We start from the raw sequence: 25,335 nt of genomic DNA, 5'->3' as shown, positions 1-25,335 counted from the left end.
TCAAAATGTCTCTCAACCTTTGTTTACTCACTTCTAAAAGGAAGCGGATTATAGACTTCTTATATATACTTAAATGGCTTAAAAATTAACTTGAGATGATAGTATGAGGGGTGTGTGTATGTGTATATACAACAAATTCAAAGATATACTCAGTGCAACTCTGGAAGTCTTTTGTGAATTTCTGTAACTGCAAGAAGAATGTTAACTTGGAGTATAAAAGGGCTCTTTCCTAAAACGCTTAACTGGATTATATGTAATAAATTATTTTTCTATTGAGATCATCACTAAGGCTACCAGAAATTCAAAAAGCAGTACTCGAAGAAAAATGTAGTATCTATGTGAAAATATGAAACTGCCGTTCAGGACAAAGTATTCATCTACTACACTGCCTCCCTTCTTGGACTTCTTAAAAATGCCTACCTACTATGGTTTAAACCATCTTCTGAGGGACTCCTTAAGTACAGATCACCGTGCTCTGAATTATAAGAATGACTCCCACCACACTGGGCCACAGTTACAAGGGTGGATTTCTAAGGCTGGTTTACTGGTCTGTTAGACAGCCTGACAGAATAGCTCTATCAAATAATATAGGTAACCCAGAGTAAATGGTGACTCTGATCTGGCCAATAAAGTCTTCTCTTGGGGCTGTCAGTTGATGGTGATGGGAATAAAAGCAGCAGTGACGCAGTAACAGAGTCACTCAGGATGGCACAGCACCAGCACAGGCACTTATAAAAGCCTAATGCTAGGAGTGTCACAGGTTACCCACGTAGCTAGATCTGTATTATATATATTGTACATGACCTTCTGGTGGCCAGATATGTGTTGTATCCATAACTCCAGTCTACATCTCAATCTATCTGAAACCATGCAAGGCAGCCGTTTCTGTTGTATTGTGAAGTCTGGCTATCTAATAAGGCTCTTCTTTCACTGATTTCACCACTACCTTATAATAAAATTCTTGTCGACTAAGGGATTATTCCAGAATTCCTCTGTGCCTTACATCCTTAAAAAAAAAAAAAAAGTCTACCATACCTAACACTTTTCAAAAAGCTAAATGCATTCTATGTACCTTTTAGTAGGTCTCTATCTTCTAAAACTAAAGAAATAAAAATAATGACCTTCAGATTCTTTCCTCAGTACTAAAGATGTAAGTTTATACTGTTTTCTCTGTTAACAGAAGAACTCAATTAGATCTTCCAGAGCTGACATTAGCTTCTTAACATTTTTTTCTTTCTTGGCAAACATAATTTAGTGAGGGTCATTTTATGATAAAAAACAAATTAAAAAATGAAATATTGAAAGAAATAGGCAGACTTCAGTAATGTCAGAAGGTCATTATTTAGTCCAAACTAAATCAAAATTAGCCTTATCTAAAAAACCTCAGATATCTGATGACTATTTAACCTATCTTAAACCATTTACTTTAAATTTTCTACAGTATCCATTTATCAAGTATAATACAAGGCACTATTTTCATAAAGATGTTACAGTGATAGGATGGCCCCCAAATGTAAAGAGACTCAAAAAACAATTCCCAAACCCTTGGCAAAAGTAGAAGACAAAGAAATGTGACCTGCACTAAAGTCAGTTAAAACCTAAAAATAACTTCTTGAAGGTTCCCAAGACTATTTGTGTTACTGTTTCCCCCTATTTTTTCTTTTTCATTATTTTCATTTTATCTTGCACAGTAGGGAGATTTACATTTACTTAGACCTCTAAAACCGTTCTCTGGGTTCTATGAACATAAATAGAGTGAGAGAAAAGAAATGAAGGAACACAACTTCACTACAGTTTGAATGACATGAACAAAGCAAAATCATATTCAATAAACAAATAAACCACTGGAACAAAGATAAACAAACCCGTTTGAAAAATCTACTGTATAAAATGTACTAAATAAGAGTTGATATCCTAAAAAAACAACAACAACAAAAAACTGATCTTTGGCTCATTTTCTTTTTCAAGTCACCATGATCTTACATAGGAGAGTAGAAGGGAAACAAATAAACAAACAAAACTGGGGTTATGTAAAATGGTACAGCCACCATGTAAAATGGTTTGACAGTTAATCAAAAATTTAAACATACAATTACCATATGACCAAGAAATTTCACTCCTAGGTATATATCCAAAAAGCCTAAAAACTCAAATACATATACATACATGTTCACAGCAGCACTATTCACAATAGCCAAAAGATAAAAATAGCCCAAATGTCCACTAATGAATGAATGGATAAACAAATTGTGGTCTCTACTTACAATAGAGTATTTATTATACAATCATAAAAAGGAATGAGGCAGTACTGATATATGCTACAACACGGATAGCACATTATGCTAAGTGAAAGAAGCTAGGCACAAATGGTCAAATACTGTATGATTCCATTTATATGAAATACACAGAAAAGATAAATTCATAGAGACAGAATGCAGAAAGGTGGCTGTCAACGGCTGGGACGAGAATAAAATGGGGAGCAAGTGTAATTCGGGGTGATTAAAATGTTCTGAAACTATATAGAGGTGGTGGCTACACAACATTGTGATTGTACTAAATGCCAATAAATTGTTCACTTATAAAACGGTAACTTTATGTTATGTCAATTTCACCTCAATGTTTTGAAAACTTAAAAAAAAACTGGGTCAGCTGTTAGAAGACACAATTTCTACACCCAGGTTGTAGGCCAACCACTTATAGCTGACCTCTCTGAGCCTCAATTTCTTCATCTGTAAACGCGTTGGGAACAGATGATATCCAAGCTTCCTCTCATTAACTGATGCTCTATATCTGCAGCTCTGAATTTTTAAAGAATTGTATCATATAGGAATATATCTGAAAAACAAAGCATGAAGTACTGGTTTATGTTCTCAGCAAGTTTTACAGGAAAGTCATTAGAAAGTTTAACAAAATTGCTTCTCCTAATGACTTTAAAGAAAGTGGACATAAACATTAAAAGGCACGTCAATGAAGGCAACTCTGCAAGAAGTAAAACTAATGTGTTCTAAGATTGTAATTTTCTAGTAGTCAAGCTATATCCAAGGATACAAATTAGAGAATTTAACCACAATTATAAATAAACAAATAAATAGATGAAATTTGAGAATCTAAAAGAAAGACTGGATTAAATAACTCTCAGGCATTTTCCCCTAATATCAATTCTTTCAGGCTTTGAGAGGTGCTGAGAATCATATAGTCTGCGGTCACTGAAAGTGGGTAGTCTATATTCCGATTTAGAGTTAATCTCTATACACCTAAAAATAAGGTAAACCATAAAAATTAAAGAGCCTAACTAGTGTTCTCACAACGCTACTTCTACAAGTTAGCAGACTAAAGCCACATAAGCAAGCCAAAATTTTCCTCAGGAAGCAGCTTTGGATATATACTCTAACACAATAAATGTTCAGCTGAGTTATCAGAATTTACCACCATACAGTAGAGCAGAAATAATTTTGGCCTAGAAAATTTAAGCCAAATGATGTCAGCTGCCACAGCCAAAGAAAAATCTTATTAACATTCCTATGAATAGTCTAAATCTGTACTGGCAAAACTAAACTATGAAATGTCCCCACAAATGACTGAGACAACTGACTAGCTGTGCAGAGTTTTTTAATAAATATCAACTGACTTTTAGAAAAATGAGAACCATTCATACCCACCTAAACATAGGTAAATCAATGAATGCAATCCAAAAAGAGAAAAGGAAATCAAGCACCATTTAGCATAATTGCTCCTCAGTTTTCATCTTGCTAATAAGCACATCTGAAAACTATGAATACAAAAGATACATATAAAAAAATACATGTCACAACCCAGCGTTAAAAGCATCCTTTTGATGTAACCTAAATCCCTATGACCCATCATAGGTATCATATGCTTGGTGTCACAACCTCAAAAAGTTACTTTTACTTTCATAATTCAAACACACGTGAAATAAAGTCACTGTATACAAAATCATCTACTTTTAAAAAGTACAAAAGCTTTGGGCTTCCCTGGTGGCACAGTGGTTGAGAGGCCACCTGCCGATGCAGGGGACAAGGGTTCGTGCCCCAGTCCGGGAAGATCCCACATGCCGCGAAAAAGCTGGGCCCGTGAGCCATGGCCACTGAGCCTGCGCGTCCAGAGCCTGTGCTCCACAGCGGGAGAGGCCACAACAGTGAGAGGCCTGTGTACCACAAAAAAAAAAAAAAAAAAAAGTACAAAAGCTTTAATCATGGACATATATTTTGCTCAGTAAGGGCATATGGGTTTAAATTACTAGTTGACATGATATACTGTAATTATGCAAAAGTATATTTTCCACTAAGCATACAATTTTCTTATTTCTACATCAGGCTATTACCAAATTTACTACTTTACTACTTACCCTATTCTGACCAAAAATCTATTAACAATTTTTCATAATGTTTTTGAATGAACTCATCATTCAAAAGTAATTCCACAGTTCATTTGCATAACTAGGGTAGCTCTTGAACTCTGCAAGTATTATACTTTAAAACACTTCCTTTAATTTAAAAGAAATATAAATTTTCTGCACTCCACTGACAGTGATATCTGATGTTCTCATCTTCCAAGTTTAACAATGCAAAAAAATCAAGTTACATGTCAAATTAATCAAATGAGTTGCAGTAAACCAATTTATTCTGACAACAAATTTGAATCAGTGTAACAATTATAAATTTCTAGTCTCATATATAGTTTATACTTTAGGGTGAATGGTTTCTTTGTGAAACTGACTTCAATTCTCTATGCATAAAATTCCAACGTATAAATAAGGGAAGTTTGCGTAAATAATATACAAGGTCCGTTTTCACTGTTTCTAAGTCTATACCATTTCTTCAATGTTGAAAAAAATCTGGAATTGGGCAATTAAAATTGTTCCTGAAAAGCATCAAGTGTAAAAGTAAAGAAACAGCAAAGGCTTTGCCATTGTTAGGTACAGCAAAGTGTCAAACTCACACAAGCAAGCACGCTCGAGTGAGCAGAGCTATGCTCTGCAGACCTAACCAAGCCTTGACACTCCACAGCCTCCTCCTGCCAGTGTTCGGACAAAAGAGACCAGGCCCCTAACCACTCACCTAGGAGCCTGTGGAACAGCAGCATGAAACTCTGGGCCTCTCCATGGATCTTATGCAACCAATTCAAACCCCTTAACAAAGAGAAGAATACAAAGCTAGGACTTCCTACTAAGTTCAACCCCAGGTCTTAAACTGACTCCTGAGAGCCACTCATCCAATTCCCAACTTTCACCCACCATGGGACTGCAGAATGTATTTTCCAGATTCATTATGAACCCACTATGCCCTGTTATCTTTGGTCACTACCAAAAGATAAATTTATTACAGTTATCAGTCCTCTCCTGGACTCTAACCACTGTACTGTTCTTGTTTTTTCCTCCTTTATCCAACCTCCCACTGCTTACCTTCCTCCCAAAACCTCCCTCTAGGTTTACTCTGCTCCAGGGTAAAAGTAAACGGATCTATATCATCAACAATTTCACTGTTTGCTTTAAGTAAAAGCTGCTTCTCCTGCCTCACTCTCAAAGGTTGCTTATTCTTTCATTTATCATGTACTCCAACTTCATGATGCAGGGTCATGTTCCTAACCGTAACTCCCAGCCAGTTTCCCGTAAAAAGCAAAAAACAAAAAAACCAAAACCCTGCCACTGTGCAATTGCTGCACATTAGAATTCCCAGGGGCATTTTAAAGCCCCACTGCCCAGGTTACACCCCATACAAATTAAATCTGAATAGCTGAGGATGGGAGCTAGCCATTAGAATTTCCAATGTGCAGCAAAGTTAGGGTAAGAGCATTAGTAGTTTATAAAGTTCCCCAGGTGATTCCAAAATGCAGTCACAGGTGCAAACCACTGCTCCCCAGGGCACTACTAATCATTCACTCAAAACTCTTGACATGCTTCTGTCCTAAGTACGACATAACCTTGAATTATTTCAACATGCATCCACCCAACATTCTTTTTCTTTCTTTTTTTTGGCCACGCCGTGCAGCTTGTGGGATCTCAGTTCCCCAACAAGGAATTGAACCCGGGCCACAGCAGTGAAAGCGCCCAATCCTAACCACGAGACCAACAGGGAACTCCCAACACTCTACTTTTAATATCATAAGCATTTCACCTCCACCGACATTCACTGCAAGTCCATTTTAGCCACTTTAAGACCACACTCCAGACTTCATCACCCTGTCTTCTCTGAATGGGAAATGTGAAAATTAACTATCTTACTCTCTGATCACAATCTTCCAGTTCTAAATTAGTTAAACCTACTGCATCTATTTTTCGTTATCATTCAGAATTGCAGACACTTAATTCTACTTTCTCCTTACTTAGCCCACTTCTGCATTCACTTCCCTATCTAGACTGGACTCCACAGTTCACCATTTCAACCACTCTTCTTGCCAATATCTTCATTTATCACATTACGTTGGCACTGTCTATTTATTTTCCTGTATATACCATATACCTAAGTCTCATGAGATCATAAAATGTATATGCTTTATTCATTGATGTATTCCTGTTGACAAGTATAACATCTGGCACATCCAGTATACTCTGAATAAGTATATATCAAATCCACAGATCTTCTCAGTAATCATCTAAATCAATGTGATATACACATCAATATTTTTTCCTAGTGATAATCTTCACCAGATTACCTTCCTTTCTTATCATTAATTGGCATCTTAATACTTCAATTTCACTTGCCCTTTGTTTCTGTGTCAAATCAATTCAGTGAGCACCTATCTATATGGCAGAGGGAAGGGGAGAAGACAGGAGTATAAAGTGTAACAATAAACACTACTGGAAAAATTAGATAAACACTTGAGAAACTTATAAAAGTGGGAAAAGATAATTTACAGCACCACTTTTAAGAGTAATTTTTTTAACTTAATGAAAATTTTCTCTCGTGTATTAAATATAAAGAAAGGTATAGAAGTATGTACCCAGACTGCTTTTAAAACAGAAAAAGCAAATACTTTCACTTCTTACTAAATACACTTCTGCACTGGTTTACTCTTCAAGCAGCATGAACTTTTTTAAAAATATATATTGCAAATAATACTTTATTCTTTTTAGATTACACATACCACTTTTCCTACAAAAGACACACCATATCCTTAACTCATTTTATTTACATTCAATTAACAGTCATTTAAAATGTTTACGTGAATACACTATTATGGATGTTTATTTCTATCAAGCAATGATCAAAAAGGCTGTCATAAAATCTGTACTCCAGCAAGTGAAAAACATGAAACTAACATCTTGTTTGAGAAAGCGACACAAAACAATTGGTCAAATTATGGTAATAACGAGGGAATAGCTTAACACACATAACCTTTAAAATGAACTGGAAAATCTTAAAAAACAGATATGTATTTGTATATTGTCAAAGTTTAATTAGGTAGTAAATAAAATTTTTAAAACGTTAATAAGTATAAAAGAAGGTGGAGATGATGAGAGCAGACACATTGCTGCAAGTGACTATGAAGAGGCAGCGGGACCATAATCAGAGATGATCCTCAAGAATATCATGACTGAGCTGTGATTCCTGGACACGTAGTGTTGCTGAAAGAATAAGCCGGCCTAGTTAGGGATCTGCAAAGTCAAGACCCAGAGACTCAGAATGTGCCGGGAGAAAAAATAATGGATAAGCACACCAATAATCATGAAATAATAGAGCCAGGAATTCAGGAGAAGGTAAACAGATTATTACAGACAGAGAGGGCAGGACTAGAAATAAATAGTCTCTGCTTTTGGAGGATTCCTCCTCCTCTAGGGGGTGCGGTTAACCATGAAAACACTCAAAGCATGGCAACTGAGGATTGGAACACTGCAAAATTTTAGGTTACTGTAGCTAGCTACTCCACTACAGAGCAGAGTGGTTTTTAATTACCTAGCACTGCTACAATGTAAACCAAATGCCTCATCACCCTCAAATTCTCAGTAAAGTCTTCTATCAACACACACACACACACATATCTAAATATGATAATAAAATTTAAGAAAAAAATTATTTTTTCAAAATTCAAGTTGGGGAAAACTATAATGGCTTAATTTCTGCTCTATTTTTATGTATTTAGTTTGTCTTGTTTATGTGATCCTTGATACCATTTCCTGAAGCTAATTACAGAAAATATATTACAAAATTTAAATATTTTTGACACAAAAAGCACAGTCAACAGAAGAAAAATAAATTGGACTATGTCAAAATTTTTAAATGCTGTGCTGCAAATGATACCCTCAAGAAACCCTCAAGAAAATGAAAAGCCAACCCACAGAATGAGAAAAAATATTTGTAAATCATATACCTAATAATGAACTTCTACCTGGAATATACAAAGAACTGTTAAAACTAAGAAGGACTTCCCTGATGGCGCAGTAGTTGGGAGTCCGCCTGCCAACGCAGGGAACACAGGTTCGATCCCTGGTATGGGAGGATCCCACATGCTGCAGAGCAGCTAAGCCTGTGCGTCACAACTACTGAGCCCGCGCACCACAACTACTGAGCCCGTGTGCTGCAATTACAGAAGCCCACGCGCCTAGAGCCCATGCTCCGCAACAAAAGAAGCCACCACGATGAGAAACCCGCGAACCACAACGAAGAGTAGCCCCCGCTCACTGCAAAGAGAGAAAGCCTGCGCACAGCAACAAAGACCCAACACAGCCAAAAGTATATAAAAATAAATTAAATAAAAACTAAGAAATAAATAATCTAATTTTAAAATGAGCACAAAATTTGAGTACACATTTCTCCAAAGAAGATAATATAAGTGGTCATAAAAAGCATATGAAAAAATGTTCAACATTATTAGACATTAGGGAAATGCGAATCAAATACACTACAAGATATCACTTCTCACTCACCGGATGGCTATAATCAAAAAGACAGATTATAACAAATATTCTTGAGGATGCAGAGAAATTAGAAGCCTCCTATATTGCTGGTGGGAATAAAAATAGTGCAGTACTTCTGAAAACAATTTACAGTTCCTCAAAAGGTTAAACATAGAGTTACCATATGATTCAGCAGTTCCATTCTTAGTATATACCCTAGAGAAATGAAAACATGTCCATACAAAAAAGTGTTCATAGCAGCATTATTGATAATAGCCCTAAAGTGAAAATAACCCAATATCCATCAATAAATGAAAGAATACACAAAATGTGGTGTTTCTATACAATGGATTACTAGGCAATAAAAAGAAATTTGAAATACTGATGCATGCTACAATATATATGAAACTTGAAAACATGTTAAGTGCAAGAAGCCAGTCACAAAGACCACACACTGTATGATTCCATTTATATAAAGTGTCTGTAACAGGCAAATCCATAGAGACAAACTTGTGATGATAGCCTGGGGCTCAAAGCAGGGAAGATTTGGGAGTGACAGCTAAAGGGTAAGGGTTTTTCTGTTTGAGGGTAATGAGTTCTACAACTTACTGTGGCAACAGATGCACAACTCTGTGAACATACTAAGAGCCACTGAACTGTATTCATGAATGGTATATAAATTACATGTCAATAAAGCTGTTTTTTAAATTACTACTTACTAAACAACAAAGAGAAGTAAAATAAATAAGCAAAAGAGGCTAAAGTCCAGACACACAGATCAATGGAACAAAACAGATTCGAGATAAAAACAATTCTAGAAATAAGTATCTAAAGAGATAAAGTGCAGAAAAGGCACTATCTTTACTGCAGTGGTTCTCAGCCAAGGGCAATTATTTCCCCAGGAAACATTTAGCAATGTATGGAGACATTAATGGTTCTCAAAATGGGGGGTGGGTATCACAGACGCTAAGGATTTTGCTGTGTGCATCCTACACAGCATCCTAATGCACAAGATAATCATCCACAACAGTGAAGAGGAGAAAGAGGATGAGAAAGAGGAGGAGGGACTTCCCTGGTGGTGCAGTGGTTAAGAATCGGCCTGCCAATGCAGGGGACACGGGTTCGAGCCCTGGTCCAGGAAGATCCCACATGCCTGTGAGGGATAATACAGGTTATGCTATTCCTGTACCTAGGTCAATGTATATGGATAAAGAAAAGAAAAACTAGATTTCCACCAACAGTTTGTGAGAATTTTGAAACGGCTGAAAATTATGTTGCTTGTAATTCTAATCATATTCTTAGAAATAATTAAACACACTAAAACTTGTATTTCTTCTAAGACATTTAACAACAAAAAATTATTTTTTAAATTACACTTAAATCATTCCTTTAAAAAGCTCTTTTTCTGAATAACAGAGTTCTAATTCATTACATTTCTTGAAACTACTACGGGAATATTTTAGTGAGGAAGGAAGCTTTATTCCACTATATTTTTCAAGGCCAGAAAGAAAACATCAAAAGGAAATTAAAATGTTGAATGCCCAGGTTTCTCAATAATTCTCCTCCTGTTCCATAAATATCTTGTTCTCTTTAGATTCTGTCACTTTAATACTACTAAAATAAAATCTATTATTTTGATATAATACAGTATTGCACTTGGCATTTCTAACCCAATAATTTGTCTACAGCCTACCCACTCTATTTGAGCCACATTACAGTAAGTACATAAAGATCTTCAGGGGCTTCCCTGGTGGCGCAGTGGTTAAGAATCCGCCTGCCAATGCAGGGGACACGGGTTCGAGCCCTGGTCCAGGAAGAACTCACATGCCACGGAGCAACTAAGCCTGTGCACCACAACTACTGAACCTGCGCTCAGCCCACGAGCCACAACTACTGAGCCCACGTGCCACAGCTACTGAAGCCCGCGCGCCTAGAGCCCGTGCTCTGCAACAAGAGAAGCCACCGTAATGAGAAGCCCACGCACCACAGCTAAGAGTAGTCCCCACTCTATGCAACTAGAGAAAGCCCACGTGCAACAAGGAAGACCCAATGCAGCCAAAAATAATTTTTAAAAAAATCTTCAAACACCAAGGTCATTCTCTATCATTACCTCATACTGAAAAATAAACTCAGTCACACAGCAATTCACCTTAAGCTCCTTTTACAAAAGTGAATCAGAAAGAATGAATTTAGTTTATACATTAGAAGACTGTTATTTACCAAAGTGTCCTCTACTACAGCACACAAAACTTTTATTACCGCAGTTAAATAGTGCAATGCAAGATAAAACAGGCCATATTCATAAGTGGCCCCCCTTCACCTCATTCATATAAGACTGTAACAATACAAGAATAATAGTCCCAATATTGACAATTCAACTTCTGCTTTTCCCCATAATATATAATACAAGGGGAAACTACAGTAAACAGGGTTAAATGTTCAAAGCACAGCCTAGCACTGAACTGTCACCAATCTCCTACCTCTCCCTTTCTTCTTATGAAAAGGAGCATCCTCTGAAACAGCAGGAGCCATGATGTATTAAGTGTTAGTATTAACTGTTTAGTGCTTTGCTAACCACTTTATATAGATTTCTAATTCTCACAACTCTATGACATAAGTTATATTACTAACTCTATTCTATAGATGAGGAAACAGCTAAGTCACAGAAGTGGACCATGAACTGAACTTGGTTTAAAATTTAAGCATGGGGCTTCCCTGGTGGCACAGTGATTAAGAGTCCACCTGTCAGTGCAGGGGACATGGGTTCAAGCCCTGGTCCGGGAAGATCCCACATGCCATGGAGCAACTAAGCCCATGCGCCGCAACTACTGAGCCTGAGCTCTAGAGTCTGCGAGCCACAACTACTGAGCCCAAGTGCCACAGCTACTGAAGCCCACGCACCTAGAGCCCGTGCTCTGCAACAAGAGAAGCCACCACAATGAGAAACCCGCACACCGCAATGAAGAGCAGCCCCCACTTGCCACAACTAGAGAAAGCCCATGCACAGCAACAAAAACCCAACGCAGACAAAAATAAATAAATAAATTTTAAAAATAAAAAAAATAGGGCTTCCCTGGTGGCGCAGTGGTTGAGAGTCCGCCTGCCAATGCAGGGGATGCGGGTTCGTGCCCCGGTCTGGGAAGATCCCACATGCTGCGGAGCGGCTGGGCCCGTGAGCCATGGCTGCTGAGCCTGTGCGTCCAGAGCCTGTGCTCCGCAACAGGAGAGGCCGCAACAGTGAGAGGCCCGCATACCAAAAAATAAAAAAAATAAAATTCAAGCATGTCCTGAACCATTATTTTACACCGACTCTTAAGTAGACTTTTTTAAAAAAAAGGATATGGAGAGGGATGGGCAAAATTCTGCACATATATCTAAGGAATCAAATAAAAGTGATTTATTAAGATTTAAAAACTCAATTTATTGGGCTTCCCTGGTGGTGCAGTGGTTGAGAGTCCACCTGCGAATGCAGGGGACGCGGGTTCGTGCCCGGGTCCGTAAGATCCCACGTGCCGCGGAGCGGCTGGGCCCGTGAGCCATGGCCGCTGAGCCTGCGTGTCCGGAGCCTGTGCTCCGCAATGGGAGAGGCCACAACAGTGAGAGGCCCGCGTACCACAAAAAAAAAAAGAATTCAATTTATCAGAAAAACCTGAACTAACTAAACTGACACTAATATCTTAGTCCTTGGTACCCCTTAAGAATCTGGTGTAGATTTTGTAGGTATTAGTATTCAGATAACTTTCAAGGTATATTCTAGACTTGGTACAGGTTCAAACAAATTTCCTTCATGTTCCTGAAGGCTGTCCAGTAACAACTCCACATCAAAACAATGACCCTGAAAGTACTACAAGATGCTCTTAATTCACAATAAAAAATAAAGCTCAACATTGTTCTCTGTTAACTCAGAGATTATGAGGCTTTTTAATCAATATAAATTCAGACAAGAGGTATACAATCACAAAATGAAATTATACTGAACTGTATTATTTAAAAATATATACAAATTGTTGTATACATTCGCCTTTTAAATTTTTAAGCAATGGAAAGTATTTTTAAACCCAGTAAGTGGAGTATAACTTAAAAAATAAAAGTTAAATTATTGTGGCCTCTTTAATTTGCTGGAGGTGGGGGAAGGAAAGGGTGAAGGTTAGGGGAAAAAACTGAGAAAGCAAGCACGCCTACAGACATAGAGGAGAATAATAAAAGAGGTGAGGGAAAAAATCAACACATCCACAAAGCAACAGCGACAAGGGGGAAAAAATAAGTATAGTAAGGAAAATAGAGACAGACACAGATTCACCCACAAAGGACCTTGATGGTATAATCTTCAGCTAACTAAAATGTTATTATCACATGAACACTCCACTCTTTTTTTTTTTTTTTTTTGCGGTACGCGGGCCTCTCACTGTTGTAGCCTCTCCCATCGCGGAGCACAGGCTCCGGACGCGCAGGCTCAGTGGCCATGGCTCACAGGCCCAGCCGCTCCGCAGCATGTAGGATCTTCCCGGACCGGGGCACGAACCCGCGTCCCCTGCATTGGCAGGCAGACTCTCAACCACTGCGCCACCAGGGAAGCCCAACACTCCATTCTTTGAATATAACAATGTATTGTACTATTACATGAATGCAGATAAGCAGCTCCTGAATAAAGGAACTGAATTTACATTCTTAATACCCATATTTAGATGTATAAGTACAAATCTTATTTGTAATAACTTAGCCCTAAGTCTTTTTCTTAACCTACTACACAGTATACTAATACCAATCAAGCTAACTACATAATTTTTTTAAACAAAGTATTTTAACATTTCTCATCTTTCTATTCCCTATAAAAAGGAACAATTCAAGAGAAAAGCTTAAATAAATTCTGAGCTACTTTACACAGAACTTTATCAAATTGACAAGAACCTTAGTACTTCCCATAGCAGAAAACTACACAACACTGGCATCTTTTTAAAGCATGTGAGATTATACTACAACTTTTCCCTTTCACTTCATCTATTGTAAAACCTTTAGTGGGCAGAAGAAATTATTGTTCAGTCAAAAGTTCTAGTTATGACCACCGTACACAAGTGTCACCTCTCTTGATTTCCTCCTGATATTTAGTCTAGATCTAGCTCTTAGTGCAATACATAATTTAGAAAGTTAATAAAAACTGAGAAAGGGAAGAATTAGATCATCTGCATCAAAGGGGATTATTTTGTTTAATTTGACATTTTAAAACTTCCTCAATAAAACAAAGACAAAATACAAAAAACAACTTCAAACACATTCTAAGTTATAAAAAATAAACCACTTGTTATTTACTTCTGAGGAAATAATAATTAAAATCTAGTTATTTCTTGAGTTTTATTGTGGGAAATACTGTGTGCAGTACTTAACATGTTATTTCACTTAATACTTAGAACAACCCTATAGGGTATCATTAATTTAAAAGTTACACAGATGAAAAAACTGAGGCTCAAAAAGGTTAATAACTTTCTAAGGTCAAAATACTCTGAAGTGACAAAACAGATTCAAATCCAAATAATCTGACACCAACGGCCACTCTTAACCAAAAGCATACACTCTTCTTCAGAAACTAAGAATGTCCAATTTGTGATTAGAAGATATATATTTGGCAGGGTTGGGGGGAGAGAGAGAGAAGAGAGAGATAGAGATGATTAACACTCTGAGTCCCAGTACAAAGGCAATCTCACTAACTTCTGGAGTTCTATAAATTTTGCATTAGTGCCTATTATTTGTTTGAATATTCTGAGCTATCAGACACTAACTGGTAGAGCTTTTATAAATTATAAAATATTCTTAAGCCTAATTGATTTTTCTAAAATTTTTATATAATCAACACACCCACTATTTGTAAAGTCCATTATTTCAGTTTCTTTTTCTGTACCTTTGTTGTGTTCCACCTTTCAAGTTGTCGCCAACCTCCCTCTAGACCACTTCCTCTTATTCTGCTAACTCTTACCAGGATTAGACTATTTCAACGGTTTGAGTGTTGAGCACTTAGGTAGTACTCAAGAAAAAGTGTATGACGTTAGTAATTAACACTGGACATTAAAGGAGCTAGTTATACTAACAGTTGTGATCTGATTAAACACCCTGAGGAAAGTTCTGAGGAAGAAAAAATGCCACCTCAAATAATCTCAGGAAGAGAAATCAAGAACAAATTCTAAAGTACAATATTACGACTTGGAGAAACATTAGATAATACATAATATCATAGTATCTTAAAATCAGACCATTATTTCCCAAAATCTATGTAATAACTAAACTGAGGTGAAATTTTATTTCAGACTTAACTCTTCCATTAAAACTGTACAACTTCAGTTTTATAACTTCCAAGCCTCAAATGATCGTGAATCCAAGAGCCATTCTCCATACATATCCTGTTGTCACACAACTCTGGCCTGAAAATAAAAGATGTCACAGTACAAAGAATCACAGACTCGCTCACCTGCCAAACCACAGCCAGGCTAAAGATAGCTCCAGGGTTCCAAGAGCAAAACCAATTCAGGTTTAAATAGAGTAACATTCAAGGACTCTCCAATAATGCAGGGCTAAGGTCGAAACAGGATTCACGGTAGGAATTTCACAGCTGCATCAGAATTAAAAGGTCCCTCAGGAAATTGGAGAAAACAGTGCAGTAATCTAACAATGGTGAATTATTCCAGATGATTGTATATGAGCCTCTGGTACTAAATGAAAGATAATTAAACCAGCTGCAGAATTATTTTATTGAACTTTTCTGGTACATATTATTTCTGAATATACAGTGGAATTATAGATGGGTGAAATGATCTAACAATGCTCTAAGAGTGACATTGAGAGGTATTTTAGGTAAGAGATCGTGGTAGCAGCTGCCCTCCTAGAAAAGGTACCCCCCAAATGTCCAACTTTTTGAAATTCATGACTAAATTTTTACTCTTACTTGCAACTTCGAGACAACATTAAAGGTCATACAAACACGAAACACTCAACAAAGCACCACAAAAATCTGCATTACTGTACTATTATAAACAAAGCTTTAGGTTTATCTAGTTCAGGAATACAAATGAAATCATAAAAAGTAAGTAGTAAAAACACAAAATAAAATCCAAGTTGTTCTTGCATTTATGATTTGTTACATGAAAATAACATCAATCTAATCAGATTCTTCTCTGTAGGAAAAATTAAAACAGAATTACATTCTAACTAAATGCTTAATGTTCATCTTTTTTTTTTGGTCTAACTTTTGTGTGCGTGTTTTGTGATCCCAAACATAGTATTCAACCACAGTGTACTATTTTAAAAAGCCTAATGGACAGAGATAATAACCAGTCCTTGAAGGGTAATTAATGTGATAGTTTAAATTTATCAAAGACGATTTTTGTCTTAGTAATTTTTCAATTTTACTTTCATTTTGCTGGAGGGAATATTCAACATTCTTTTATTGACAGATATTTAGTGAGGACTAAGCGTGAAGCTCTCTTCCAGGCACTGGGAATACAATGGTAAGCTGCACATTCAGGAGTTTACACGAATATGTAACATACAGGAATATGTAACATACGGGGTAGGGACCAAGTACTACTTTTACCAAGGTAATGGAATTCAGCTACGTCTTTCAGTAAAATCTGGTAGACCTCTTAAGGAGATATAAAGAGTCTTTTCATAAAAACAAAACAAAAGACAAATTCACTTTTTTTTTTTTTTTTTTTTTGCTCCTCTGTTCTCTTGTGTTTTTTTTTCCACTTCTCACTGTGAATTAGCTTGGAGCAAAGAGAGACAGTAGAAATGGGCTGACTCTTCAGTTGTAAGAAGCAGCTCATTTTAGAGCAGCCATGTCATCCAAACTGGTAGTTTTACCTGGAGTTAACTAAAGCAAATGCAAGTAATTACCTTTTAATTACATTCTCCAACCTTTTATTCCTCTTGATTTTTCACCTTTTAATTACGTAATTTGTTTTATTCTGACAAAAGACCTCAAAGCTTCAGCTGAATGATGGCCAAAGTGGCACCAGTTAGCTCTGATAGTGAATTTTCTGAGGGCAGGTTTCAGGTCAGACACAACTGCAGCACCAGAACTTAGCATGTGCCTACCACAGAGTAGGGGTATTTATGTTTGTTGAACAAAGTGATCCACAAAAATTAATCTCCATTAGTACAAGTTACAACCAAAGCCTTATAAAAATTGTATTAAACAATTAAGAATTAAGAACTTATTAATTTATTTCTTAAGAATCGACCAGGATTTTAATAATTTACCAGGGTTGATTAAAAATAAAGGATTTCTTTTCCCACGAATATTTCACACTGTGTATACACAAATGACTACTAACCCTCAAATAAGTAACCTTTTTCAAAATATTTTTTGGAACTGCCCTTTCAGAAATTCTCTGGAATCAATTTACCAACCACACAAGAAGCTATCCTTATTATTACTCGGCAAGACATGCTCTCAGTCTATTTGTTTTCCTTTCCCTTCTTTTAGTCTAGTCCCTGCCTCTCTGTAACTGCACCAATGGCCAGGGGATACCCTCTTTCTCCTGGGATCCACTGAGAAGCTAGTGAGCCATAAAGCTATGGAGCCTAGAACCTGAATTCATATTAGTGCAAGACATATACAGAACAAAACTGATGTATTAACCACTAATATTTGTATAATGATTGACAGTTTACAAAGAATTTTACTCCCTATCATTTTATTTGATCTTCATAACAATGTGAGAGTAGCTAGGAAGGTGCTATTATTATCCCAATTTCACAAAGAAGGAAACTAAGGGTCAGAAAGTTCAAACAACTTCCCCAACGTCACATCATAAATAAGTGGTGAAGTTAAGACTCATCCTTAGAAATGCCTAACATATAGGTCATATTCGTGTAGCCTCACTATTGTGGTAGTTGATAGACAAAGTATGCATCACCATGACTTCAACCTATTACTCAAGTTTCAACCATTTTTTAACATGATAAAACAGAGCTGTCCACTTGCTTTAATTCAAAGTTCCCTCTCCTCACAAATATATAAGGCATTGTAATATGAAAATTAAACTTGACTCAGAAAGTCAATGTTAGAGTTCCATCAACTGAGGGAGCACTTGATGGTCTGTGAAACCGCAGAATTTCAAAACACAATTTAAAAAACCATACCCTGAGAACCTCACTCAGGAATGCCATAAAGTCACTTAGCTTTGCCACCAAATGGCTAATTAGTGAGTAGCCAGCATTGGAAACTCTTAACGATGATAGAACCTGTTTTCTTCCTCTTCCAGAAGCTCATGCTCCCTCCTTTTCCATTATTACTCAGCTAACAGAGCTTACTTGATCCACCTAAAACGATCTACTTCAAACATCCTCGCATACCCCTTTTTTTCTCTCTTTACTCTAGACAATACTCTTTATTCCACAGTTAAACTAGAAATGACACTAAACATAAGCATGAGCACATCTAATAACGTGATTAAATTAACAGATAAAGCACCCTTTATAATCTGTAAAAGTGTATACATGTGCTGGTAGTTACTACACACAGAAATGTAAACCCACACACTTTGCAGTGGCCTTATGATTCACAAACCAATGCCTTGTACCTTTAAAACTACAAACGTCTGTACTTTAATTCCGTATTTCCTCAAATAAATAAAAGTAATTTTATAAACTTGTAGCAATTAAGGCAAAACTTTTAAACACAGTGGACTAGTTAAGAAACTTTTATCAATTTCTATGAAACACTGGTCAACAAACTTTGGAACAATCCATCTGAACACTGGTATCTCCCTACCTAGGACTCCCAAGGATGGTTATGGAAATCTAAAACCTCTATTTTAATATTCTGAAATGCCAAATGGAAGACCTACATTTATCTAATATAAAGTTGTAGAGTTTAACTAAAAAATCACACATTTGCTTTTGTTTGCAATTCTGTCAACCAGCTAGCTAGTTGATAATCAGAAGTGATGAAAAAACGGTATATGCGTGCTAGAATAAGAAAATATAATGAAAATAAATACTAAACAAATATAGTTTATTTATAAGCTCTCTGAAAGTCTGGAATCAGTGGGAGGAAAATAAAACAAAGGCCCTTTAGAATTCTTGAGAAATGGTTGGCAATACTCAACTTGGCTTGTCAAAAGATGTAGAGCGGCAAGCCAGCCTCATTCTAGACAGTAATGTCCTTCTTCCCTTATAAAATCTCTTTCCCACCTCTTAACATCCTTTGAATAGCAATGGGCCTATGCTTCTTGTTCTGGTTAGTAGCCTTTATAATGTCATTAACTAATAATGAAAGAAAGAGCTCACGTCATGTAAGGAGTAACCCACCCCAAGAGTATTTCTCTTAACTAATGTATTAACCAACAAAATCAAGTCATAATTTTTTCTTAAGCACTTACTATGGGCAAGAGTGTGTGTGTGTGTCTTTAAAAAGAGCTCTGAAAGTCCAAAGACTCTCCCTTAATGCACAACATCACATCTCAGGATTTCCCAAAGCGAAATACAAGAAACTCTGTAAGTATCTGTATTCGTCAGGGTTATCCAGAGAAACAGAACCAATAGGAAATTTTTTTAAGATTTATTATGAGGGCCTGGCTCACAAGATTATGGAAGCTGAGAAGTCCCACCATCTGCTGTCTGCAAGCTGGAGAGCCAGGAAAGCCAGTGGTGTAATTCAATCCAAAGGCCTGAGAATCTGGGGATCTGACGGTATAAATCCCAGTCCAAGGGCAGGAGAAGATGAAATGAAATGTCCCAGCTCAAACAGTGATGCAGAAAAAAAAGGGGCAAATTCTTTCTTCCTATTGTTCTACTCAGGACCTCAAGAGATTGGATGGTGCCCACCCACACTGGGGAGAGCAATCTACTTTAACAAGCCCACCAATTCAAATCCTAATCTCATCCTCATCCAGCTGCACCATCACGGTGGTACCCAGAAATAATGTTTAATGTGGCACCCCAAGGCCAATCAAGTTGACACATAAAATTAACCATCACAGTCTCTATGCAATTTGACACAAGTTCTAACACATTCTTTGACAGCAAATCACCTATCAAAAGCTATAAGAAGTCCTTTTTAACTTCCGTTAGGCAAATCTTCCAAATTTATTTGAACTACAAAATTTTACTCCCTTAATTATTAACCTGGGACCTCTAAAAGTACAGCAGTTTATGCCTTACCCATCTGTACCATATTTGTTAACCACAAAATCAAGAATGAATGTTAATATATTAAAAAATCAATAAATCTAGATGGAAATAACTTAGCACAACTACAATTTTTATGTAACATTTACTAATGCTCCACATTTACACACAACCCAAACAACTACTAAGTTTAAATAAGTACGATTTTTATTCACTATTTTTGAAAGCACAAGTGTCAACAGGCTGGTAACTGGTTTTTATGCACAGACAATCTCTAGAGTATGCCACAGCAGTGGTGCAAATTCAGTATATTTTCCTACATCTTCTATAACTTTAGTTCTCTATGATAATACATGCTCAGAAATAATAACCCCAGTAGCTTTTTAAAGTGTGTGTAATGAAAATTCACTAATAAATATTTCATTATATTTGAATGTTGTGAAAATTCAGATTAATTGAAACAAGTTCTCAGGTAAACATCCTATACCCTAAGTCTGATATGTGGAAGTTCACTCCTATTTAAAAAAAACGAGTGGGTGGGGCTTCCCTGGTGGCGCAGTGGTTAAGAATCGTCTGCCAATGCAAGGGGCCACGGGTTCAAGCCCTGGTCCAGGAAGATCCCACATGCCACAGAGCAACTAAGCCCGTGCGCCGCAACTACTGAGCCTGCGCTCTAGAGCTCGCAAACCACAACTACTGAGCCCATGTGCCACAACTACTGAGCCTGCACTCTAGAGCCCGTGCTCCACAACAGAAGCCACAATGAGAAGCCTGCGCACCGCAACAAAGAGTAGCCCCCGCTCTCCGCAACTAGAGAAAGCCTGCGCGCAGCAACGAAGACCCAATGCAGCCAAAAATAAATAAATAAAAGAAAGATAAATTAAAATAAATAAATAAAATAAAATCTCTCAAGAGAGCTGAAAACTATCCATAGAGAGGAAAATGGTCAGAGTTCTATACTGAGAGTCAGGAGATGGGATTCTAGTTTTACCTTTGCTTCGAATAATTGTTTGGCCTTGGATAAGTCTCTGGGCTTCAGTTTTCTCATCTATAAAATGACTACTCACAACCACAGATGAGATCCAAGTACCATTTAATGTGGGCCTTACTTTGGAGAGGTAATCCAGTGTAGTGGTTAATGATAAACTCAGCAGAGACTGCCCAGGTTGGAATCCCGGCTCTTCCACTTAAAAGCTACGCACAGCACGCACGCACGCGCGCGCACACGCGCGCACACACACACAAACACACACACACACAGAGCAATAAAGCACATCTAACTACTATCACTGACTTACTGTTTAAAATATTTCACTGAAAGATGAAATTATTTTAAAATACAGAAGCTTCAGGGAGTTCCCTGGTGGCCTAGCGGTTAGTATTCCGCGGCTTTCACTGCCGTGGCCCGGGTTCAATCCCTGGTCAGGGATTTGACATCCCGCAAGCCGCGTGGCACAGCCAAAAAATAAAATAAAATAAAATAAAATAAAATACAGAAGCTTAGAAAGTTCAGCCTTTCCAAATCAAGACTCTCATTTTACTAGCAAGCACTGAGTTCATGTGAAAGCAGTACAACTCTTCAAAGGCTGCTAACCTAAGCCAAATTTAACCAAAAGATTATCTCATAAAATACTGTACATTAGCAACACCACTGAAAATTTATTATAAGGCTAATTATTCCCAACAAAATATCACACTAAAGGTAAAAATAGAACTTCTGCTACTTGCCTTTTTTTTTTAACCTAATACTGCTAATGACAACAGAGCTTATGATATACCATAATCTCTGTGAATAAAATTAACCATGGGAATAAAATTAACTACAGGAATGAAAAAAATAATCTGTAGAATTCAGAAATATAAAGTGAACTACAAACTACTAGAAATAAGTAGTTCATGAGTTAAAAAATCAACCAATAAGTATTTACCAGGCCCTCCTACACCAGGCTGTGTGCAGATTATTAAGTACAAATACCAAAGTATGAAGTTCCTCAGAGTTAATAAGGCTGGAAAGGCAAGTCCTTTATTATCACATTTTCACACAACAAAAGCCACTCATCTACAAACATTTTTATGTCCTCGTTAGCCCAAGTAGGAATACTTCTCACTGCCCATTAAAATTGTTTGCTATCCTTAGTTCAGCCCACAAAGATGCCCAAACTAGTCCGTGACAGCTGACATTGGAAGCTTCACAGGACTTAAAGTGAGTATAGCTTCTAAGATATTTCCTCAAATCCACAAGCTTCAGAATTTATCTTCAATGACACCCACACTAACATATACCACAACACATAACTGTTAACTTAGGTCAAGTACCTACTTACAACAATTTCGTTCTTTCCCTTAAAGTACTGCTAGTAAAGGCAAACTCTACTTCTTCAAAAAGTCTGCTTTTTGCAATGGTCATCAAGCACTAGAAAAGGGAAATTGATTGGCTAGTCATAGTTGCCCTACTTCCATTTCAGAACCAAGGGAAAAAACTGTTCCACTGAGAGTACCAAGGAAGTCTTAAGCAAATCAAGAGGATAGATGCTAAACTCAACTTCCAGATTCCTACGATTTAAGCGAAAGGTGACAGGGCGTGGGAGAGGGAGGTGATGTAACTGGGCTATCGAAGTATCCCCCTGAGAAAAAGAGGTCCTCTTCACGAAGCAGTCAAGGTAGGGGGTGGGAAACAAACCGGTCTGGCCCAGTGACAAACCCAGGATGCTGACCGAGCTTGGAGGTGGAGGGCCCTGGAGGCCAGAGACCCGCGAAGAGAGAGACCTCGAGAAAACCGTAGGGGAACAGGAACCAGCAGCAACGCGGAGAGACCGACACTGCCACAGACCAGCGTGTAAGGGGACGCCACGAAGGGAGCGGCGAGTTAGGAGACAGCGACGGCAGGAGGGAGACCAGTGCCAGGGGCGACGAGCAAGTGGCAACTGCGAAAGAAGAGGCACAGGCAGCCGGAGGTGGCGGGACTGTTGAGTCAGCACAGCTCCTCTTCAGGGGGCACTTGTAGGATCCCCGCTCTACTCGGGCCCCGGGGCCCGCTACCAAGGGTCGAGCCCGCAGGCGGCGGAAATAATGTTATCCGACCGGCAGGCGCCGGCCCCTTCCCCATCTCACAGGTAAACACTGGCCGCCGTCGCCGCTTACCTCTGTTAACATTATTACACCCCGGGGAAGTGAGCTCCTTCCTAGCCTCGCCGCATGGCAACAGCCGTAGCAGCAGCGAAAACTGCCTGAGCCGCCGCCAACGGCGGCAACAGCTCCTTCAGTCCTCTCCCGGGCGGCGGCTTTACTCGGCTTCGCTGGCTTCCCCCCAGCCCGGCAGCTCTCGACGGACGCGCCGCCATCTTGGAAGAGCGACGTCCGCGTCTCCCCGCGACGTGCGCTCCCATTGGCGGGCGCAGGGGCAGCCGGCGTCTCGTGACCGTCGCCATAGCGCCGGCGCGAGGGGAAGTGGAGGCGGGTGGCCGGAGACCCAATCGGCGCCGGCTGAAAGGGCCCTGGGGCAGAGCGCAGAGGCCGACTCGGGACCGCTGGGAGGGCAAAGAGGCCCCAGCGCGATGCCGGCCCGGGAGTCCGCGCGCGCGTCCGCGGCGGCAGCTGATCCTCCGCCGCACGCCGGGGTCGGTCGGCCCTGGGGTACAGCGAGACGGGCAGAGGCCGAGGCTTCCATGGATGGCGCTGCGGACCTCGCGCGTCTCGGGGACAAGGCGGCAGATGTCCAGTAGAAAAACTTCCCTCTCGCATATCTCCGGCCCCGCGGCGACCCAAGAGCAGGAGGGGGATGTTCGGCTTTCTCCACTGTCTGGGGCTTAAATATGAGCTGAAAGTGCTCCCTGCTCAGCCCCTCTTTCCTTCTAAACTTTGACAGAAACTTTCCTTTGTCCTTACCAGTCCTCAGCGTCTTCTCTTCTGGGGTGCGCGACAGGTAGTAGAAGTGATACAGGCATATCAGCTTTACCCCGGTCGTAGCAGAGTGTCGCTGATTCGGTGTTTGGCCAGCACCTGTATAACAATGAGGGCTTGGTTTTGCTCTTCCTAAGAGACCTCTAAAAAATGTAAAGCCAATTTTACTTTTTAACTGCGGTCCGTACAACTTCACTGGCTTCTTGATACAGTGTGTGCGTGTGTGTTTTTGTGTGTGTGTGTGTGTGTGTGTGTGTGTGTGTATCATGATGAGGAAATTTCAGCACGTGTCATTGTCAATAGTCCTAACTTAAATGGGACTGAACTCTGGAACGCAGGGTGCATAGAAGCCCGTTACTGACACCCTTCTGAACCTGCCACTAGGCAAGTTACAGTGTGTGAAACTGAAGGCAGTCACTTCTACCTGAATTGTAATGAAAGTAATTTACCTGAACCTGCTGTCAAAGTGAGTTACCCTGTTGTATGTTAGAAACCAGTTTCCAAGGAAATTGACAAGTAAATTTTCAAATTTGACACGCAGAATCCTTCCACCTCTTTTAAGGGGTTACAGAGGCATTTGGGAAAGAAGTTCCTTCCCCTTAACCGGAGTCCCCCCTTCCCTTAACAATAGTACTATTGTGTAAAATGAAATTTACCTAATACATTACTCTTATATTCTCAAAACAGTAAGTAAAGGCATTAGAAACTTTGTGTTACCTCTGTTGTGTCCTTATCAAGGAAAGAGAATGATTCATTTAGGTAGCCAGGTAGAAATTCAAGATAAATCCTGATTTTACTCAATTCAACTAAGTGAGGCAAAGTAATTTTGCTGTTGTTTTAATCTACATCTAATACATAATTTTCATATTACTGGGCCAGCAAAATTCTGACCTCTGCAACAGAATAAAATGTGTTACAGGGATTGACAGAATAGCCATGAATAGAAAATAAGATTGGAAAATACTCTCTGGCCTAAGATATTAAGGAAACGAAGAGATACTAGAGACAACAAGGAACCTGGAAAAAGATAACTGTTCCAACCTATAAATAAGAAAACAGAGGAGGCTCATTAATATTTAAGATACCAACTAGTAAATTAAAACTGTAATTTAGGTGTCTGGCCTGAGTATTTAATTTTCACATGTTTTTCCCATTCCAGAAGGAAGGCATTTTCACTTATTTTAAAGGTGATAAATTAAGTGTAGGCACAACTTGAGGTTTGTACCAACCTGTAATATGACATGGCTATGCTTTTAACATTTAGAAGTTTGTCCGTAGACCTAGGAGCAAGCCAAAATCATTAGCTCCAAGTTTTCTCCGCCAGAGTTCTTTCTGTGACCTAAAAAACCTTATGTTATCTAGCCTCCCCAGTCCCACCCCACATCCACCTCTCTGACCTCATTTCTGCTAAGCACTGCTCCTATAACAGCAAGGCATCCTCTAGCCCTGGGGCCTTTGCA

General features: G+C 38.6%; 1 protein-coding gene across 4 annotated transcripts in view; it reads right to left on the bottom strand.

Annotated features, from left to right (window-relative positions):
* Positions 1-23,349, bottom strand: part of SNX13 (sorting nexin 13) — a 138,029-nt gene extending 114,680 nt beyond the window's left edge. For 3 of the 4 annotated variants that reach the window (XM_067746217.1, XM_067746219.1, XM_067746218.1), the window contains exons 1-2: positions 23,117-23,249; positions 2,706-2,835 (exon numbers count right to left, since the gene is read on the bottom strand). In XM_067746217.1, coding sequence (XP_067602318.1) covers positions 2,706-2,729 — 24 coding nt within the window. In that variant the 5' untranslated portion in view covers positions 2,730-2,835; positions 23,117-23,249. Of the gene's footprint in view, positions 1-2,705; positions 2,836-23,116 lie in introns of all 4 variants that reach the window. The other variant, XM_067746220.1, reaches the window with a different exon arrangement.
* Between the last annotated feature and the right edge of the window lie 1,986 nt (positions 23,350-25,335).

Source organism: Pseudorca crassidens, chromosome 8, assembly GCF_039906515.1.
Source record: "Pseudorca crassidens isolate mPseCra1 chromosome 8, mPseCra1.hap1, whole genome shotgun sequence".
NCBI classification, from domain to species: domain Eukaryota; kingdom Metazoa; phylum Chordata; class Mammalia; order Artiodactyla; family Delphinidae; genus Pseudorca; species Pseudorca crassidens.
This window is presented reverse-complemented; position numbering and strand designations above follow the sequence as displayed.